This window comes from Nuphar pumila, chromosome 7, assembly GCF_984573655.1.
Source record: "Nuphar pumila chromosome 7, dmNupPumi1.hap1.1, whole genome shotgun sequence".
NCBI lineage: Eukaryota > Viridiplantae > Streptophyta > Magnoliopsida > Nymphaeales > Nymphaeaceae > Nuphar > Nuphar pumila.
This window is the reverse complement of record NC_143255.1, coordinates 16,001,529-16,007,486: the sequence shown is the minus strand read 5'-3', so window position 1 is coordinate 16,007,486 and position 5,958 is coordinate 16,001,529. Positions and strand designations below refer to the sequence as shown.

The 5,958-nt window shown below is 39.7% G+C and overlaps 1 protein-coding gene across 2 annotated transcripts; it reads right to left on the bottom strand.

Annotated features, from left to right (window-relative positions):
* Positions 1–253: 253 nt before the first annotated feature.
* On the bottom strand, positions 254–5,418 carry LOC149831275 (uncharacterized). 2 transcript variants are annotated; one of them, XM_090013788.1, is made up of 7 exons: positions 5,158–5,418; positions 4,114–4,181; positions 3,306–3,349; positions 1,895–2,898; positions 1,246–1,335; positions 1,099–1,160; positions 254–596 (listed from the first exon to the last, which is right to left on the bottom strand). In XM_090013788.1, exons 1-7 carry the CDS (start codon positions 5,371–5,373, stop codon positions 491–493), a joined length of 1,590 nt encoding a protein of 529 aa, XP_089869914.1. In that variant the 5' UTR covers positions 5,374–5,418; the 3' UTR covers positions 254–490. The 2 variants fall into 2 exon arrangements, with proteins under 2 accessions (XP_089869914.1, XP_089869915.1); XM_090013789.1 differs by lacking the exons at positions 254–596; positions 1,099–1,160; positions 1,246–1,335 and adding an exon at positions 1,709–1,756.
* Between the last annotated feature and the right edge of the window lie 540 nt (positions 5,419–5,958).

Here is a 5,958-nt window from a genome sequence, read left to right as displayed (position 1 = left end):
AGGCTGACCCAGTAGCCCGCAAGCTGACCCGGACCCAGCCCACGTATATAACAGTCCGGTAGCTAACGGGCCTGAGCCTAAAATCTTGACCCAAACCCAGCCCTTGGCAGGCTGGGTCGGCTTGGCCCATAGGGCAGCCCGGCCCGCTGCCCACTCCTAGGTGAATGCGGGGTCAGTTCCACGATCACCAAACAGAGCCTAAAACGAAAAACACAGATACCCCGTTACGTTAATGTTATTTCAGAACAAAGCATTTTTGATGTGCAACATTTTGTAGCCCTTTCAGCTCTTCAGCCAGACAAATAATTAGTTTTTACAAGTCGATTTTGTAGAACCACAGTATCAAAACTACACAAAAAATGACCAGAAAGCAGGCATAGCACGATCCATAAGAGGTGCTTCTGGTAAATAACAAGAAATCAGTGGCTCCGTGAAATAACAATAGACCAAAGATTCGAACAAGCTCACCATTCCCACAGTTCACGGAAATTTATTCATCGTCCGAATAATTGAATTTTATGGAATGTGACTGAAGATCGATCAGTCCTCCTCTGTAACTCCCACGCTTCTTCTTGGTCTTCTCATGCCGGAAGTCCCTAGAATTTCCAGAGTGATGGTAGAAAATCAGCAAAAAATAATAGTGTTCTATATCAACTACGCTTTGTTGAATAATGGTGATTTTTATCACCGATTTTACACAAAACATGCCCAACAATAGAACTTGAGAAATTAAAACACTTGTAAGGATCAGAAAACCAACTTGCCCCAAAAGCATGTTCCAACCTTGGTTGGAGGAATAGTAAAACAAATTTAAATTTGCTGGCATGATGTTTTCAACTAAAAGCAGTGGAATTATATCACCTCGAACCATTTACTGAAGTGCACAACACAGATAATTGGCCAGGGATTAGGTAAAACAAATTTCGATTTGCTGACTTGATGTTTTCAAATAAAAGCAGTGGAATTACATCACCTCCTAGTGTCATTTTACTAAAGTGCACAAGGACATACAAACACATGAAAAAGGGAGTTCAATTTGCCTATAAAAAATTGAAACGATATTCTATATAATGCTGATAAGGCAAGAAAAGCACTTACTTTCCTCTAACTTGCCCAAGAACTTCTTGGGCCTTTGCCCCATAACCAGATTCTGCACCGCCCTGCGATTCAAAGAAACCAATCACTAATTAGTTAGGAATCAATATGCAAGATCCCATGATAAATCCAAGGGGAAAATGCAAATACCTTGGACCAATAGGAGTTATCTTGGAGCCTTTCATCTGCAAAGGTTACTTCATCGGGATTAACCCTCCGAAATGCATTAACAGTCTTAGGCTGCGACAGGAATAATGGTAGGGTCAGAATCACATAACTGGATTTCAAGGTATCTAAGTCCAAGCTAACTGGAGAAGTTCCTTAGTCATGTTGAAAGCTGATTCACATATAAAGGGGCAAAAAGGAAGGAAGAGAGAACAAATGTGAAGGTGTGATTTCATGAAAAAAGGAACGCATGAAGACAAAGTCAACAAGAATTTTCTGCTGCGATTTTCAAAAACTAAATAAAAAAAGATAACAGAAAATTGTGGGTCTGCCAACTCTTACCATCTTAAAGAATTCAGTGTTTTTTCTTTTTGAGGGAACAAAATTTTCTCAAAAGGCTTACATATTTAATTAGGTATGTTACAGCCTGCAAAGCACTTCCACTTTCACTTGAACAATCCCATTAAGCATGACAGAGGATCTCATCTATTATAGGCTGCAGCTTCGACATTTTAGAAAATTCCATGGAGAAGCAATGATGAGAGAGAGAGAGAGCAACAATTCATTGCAGTTTAATCCACATCATCCACTGACGTCAGTTTCCAGATGTTAGGAATATATAAAACATACGTACCACTGCTGAGCCTTTAGAATCTTTCTTCTGTGTTTTAGCTGTGGAGCTCCCAAGTTGTCCCTTATCCTCAAGGTTGCCATTAGCATGACCTTTATCCCCAAGGTTGCCTTTAGCATGACCATTGGAGATTTTTGGGCTATCATCTGCTTTATTTCTGCCTTCCATGTTGTCTGATCCTACAGTCTGTTTCACCATGGACATTTTAGCAGACTCATCTAACTGTCCATTACTCTGTGAAGCCTCTACAGATGGCTGTATAGGTTCATCCGCCAATTTGTTTATCTTTTCTTTCTTTTTCTTTGTTTTCTTAAGTTCTGAATCTTCACTTTTAAATGAGTTATGCTTTTCCTCCTTCACCATGTCTCCACTACCATCCTCTCCAATTGTTTTACCTGAAACAGCCTCATGAGAAGTCAAGCAGCATTTATCTTCTGATTCAACACCCTGCAATTCTTCAGGAGTTGATTTCTTCTTCTTCTTATCTTTAGAATTTACAAGTGAACCATTGGGCAACATCTCACTACCACCAGTTGCAGCTTCATCACATACCATCTCAGTCTCACCCATATTAGCACCTCGTGTAATCTCCAAGTGCACAGAAACTTCATCAGAAGACAATTTTCTTTTCTTCTTCTTCTTAAGTTTAGGTTCTTCAAGGGATTCCTCCAATGGAGTCACATCAACATATTTCCCATCCAAACCAGTACTGATAGACTCGACTTTCTTCACAACTTCTGAATTCTCCAACTCTCCAGTCTTCACATTTTCCCCCTTCTGTTTGGTACCATCAGCCTTAGAACCATCAGAGGTCGATTTGTTTTTCTTTTTCTTCTTCTCTTTAGGTTCTGGATGCATCTCATTTGAATCAGCAATTGGTAGAGCCTTACCACTATCAGTTTCAGGGTTGTAAGTATCCAAGAACATGTTTCTCTCACTTTCCTTGCCTCTCTTCCTTTTTTTATTATGCATTTCTTCAGATGCAACAACTTGACCGCTCTGCTTATCTGCATGTTTGTTTTGCCTCAAGTCAGATATCTTCTTAGAAACTTAGAAAAGCATAGAGAGCATGTGTATCTAGCCTAAATATGGGCAACTAGGTGTGTTGTGTGACCGCATTTGTGCATGTGTATGTGTAATACCATCCTTCTGACAATATAAAATAAGGTACAGAGATGGTCAAGTCCATGTTTCTCAAGTTCAGTTTGTTTGTGAAACAAAACTCAGAATTTAAGCCCAAGTTCCCATGATATTTCCTACGGGAAAGAGATCATGTAAACAAACGGAACAGCAGCTTCCCACAAGCCCCATTGCACCTATAGGATGAAATCACTACCCGGAAAACACACATTTAAGTAACAAGTTCACTTTCTAGATTTATAATATGAAAACTACAAGAAGTGGTGAGAAGTACCTTCCTCTTTTAAGCCATTGGGTCTTCCATCATTAGAATTATCACTACAAGAACATTCAGAAAGTATTAGCATATTCACAAAAAAGGATCTTAACTGAACAATATGAAAATAAAATATGTCTGAAGTCATGAATAAGATGGCCACTGAAAAGGAAGATCAAATATTCTTTCCCTGAAATCAATCACAGACAGTACAAGAAAAGGAGGATTAAATATTCTGTATTCTGAAATCATACACAAATAGTACAAGAGGGGAGAAAAGGGCGAGGACATCATATACTTCACAGGAGTAAAGAAATAGCAAGTTGTCTTTGCAGCTAGTTCAATAGAGTGCAAAGACACAAATACATGTGTACACACACATACATATAAGCCAGAGTTTTTACAGCCAATTACTTAGACAAATAGTTGAACATTGAAACTAAGAGGCCCTCCCTCTCTGATAGCATGCACACACGTGCACATGCATGTGCACGTGAGCAACAGGCAAGCATGCACCCAACACACTCATAGCACACACAGACACATGTATTTTACAAATACACAAGTGCAAGTCCCAGTGCCTTGATCATCCTAGACATATGCCTCCCAATAGAAACATGCAATACCCGTATACACTTTGACCTACACCTAGCTTTCTCAGCTTGTTCTATTGAAGATAATGACTCAAGGATGAGTTGATTCTTAAGGATAATTCTGACTCCAGGATGAGTTGATTCTTAAGGTTTATTCTCCATGCATAATCAAACAACAATGCTGATCATAGGAGAAAACGTCACAAAAGAAAAAGTAGAAGAACTATCCATACCATCTATCCTTCATATACTTCCGGTACACATCTTCCAGACTTATAGGAACTGTCATTGAACAGTCAACCTGCATAAAGTGCATACAAGTCAAATTATTGAAGATCCTGACCTCCCATAGATAAATAAAGATTCACACAAAAGATAAAAGCAAGGTCAATGTGCTATCATAAACATTCAAGGTAACTTAGGTCATATACTTAATACATTCGGTTGTACCCACAATCTCGATGATACATGTTTTGAATCAATCTAACCTGATATATGTGTTCAGCATGGCCGATTTAATGGAAATCGACTGTTCGATTAAGTTTTTAAATGATTATTTTTTTTACGTCAGCCCAAAATTAGTGCATTTATAACAGTCAATTTTTGTATCTCCAGTAAAAAACCTGTACACAGGTAGGATTCCGGCTATCCAAAAGCTGATTTCCATTAAAAACAGCATGTAGATCACATCCACGAGGTCATTTTGACCAAGAAAAACGAAAAACAAAAAACAACAATGGAGTTTGCTAAGCCGTTTATACATACAGCCGATTGTAGACAAATAACCGTCACGGTACTTGTCATGTTTTAATCAGATTTCTCTCACAATGCCTAGACCCCATGGAGCAAGAGATGCACAGTTCACTCACTCTTCTTTCTTTTTATCACCGATTCATTCATCTTTAACTGTCGACAACTCATACAGATACGATCGAGTTCATCTTATAAACTCATACAGATAACATCGAGATGTACGGATCAATTCGTCAACATTTTTCAGGTTTACAGAAGCAAAATTACACGAAAATATGAGATAAATCACTAACAAAGTTATCTAATCCATACTACGAGTAAAGAACCTGCATCTGAGACAAATCAAATTCGAACCAAAACAGAACCTGACCCGAAAAGCATGCATTCAAGCATTCTACAACGACCAAAAGTCTACAAGATTAAAGTGGAAAAAAACTAACCCCATCAATCGCACAGAACGCCACAAAATCCAGGGAAAAAATCAGAAAGAAAGGAAGGAAGAAAATCATGATGCGGTGAATCACCTCAATCTGAGATTCCGATCGGAGCGCCGAGAGCGTCTTCGGGAGACCGTGCCGGTCGAGAAACGAAGCTACGGCAAGAAGGAGGCCGACATGGGAGGTCTCAGTTACACCCTTCTTCTCCTTCACCTCTTCCCTCACTTTCTTCTTCTTCTTCTCGAGCATCACGTTGCGAGGCTCCATGGAAACTAGGGCACACGGGAAGGCGCCCTCTACCATCAGTCAAGGAGCCAGCAGCAGAAGCGAAGAACCAAAGCGAGGGAGGAGGGAAATTCTCGAAGCTTCCTCACCTTTTGTAGTGTGACCGTCACGGCTGCATATGATACCTAGGGTGTCAATGGGTCTGGTTAGACCCGGATCCGACCCGTACTATATACCCTGTAAGTTTAGGGTTTGGTGATCAAACAAGAAGCTCCGATTCTAATCTGGGTCGCACCCGAAGTGTTGGAATATAAATCCAATCTTAGTTCTTCCCCAAGGGTGTTGATGTAGTGTCAAACGTGGATGTGTTTTCTTTGAATAATAAATCAAATATATACATCGAGAGAGAGAGAAATAGATAGGTGTTTATAAACACTCAAAATTTTTCTCATTCATTCTTAGACACCCCCTTTCAACAGATGCCAACCCTTGTAGGTCAGTGTAGAAGTCGGGTACAAGGTCGATCCCAGTTTAGGTGACATCTCGCTGTTTTTGTCAGTAAAATTCTCATTTCACCCCTAGGTCACTGTTATTCAGACCTAGTCAAGCTCATTTCTGAGTTTAGAACAGTTAGAATGTCTGTCATTTCTAGCTTCCTTGAGC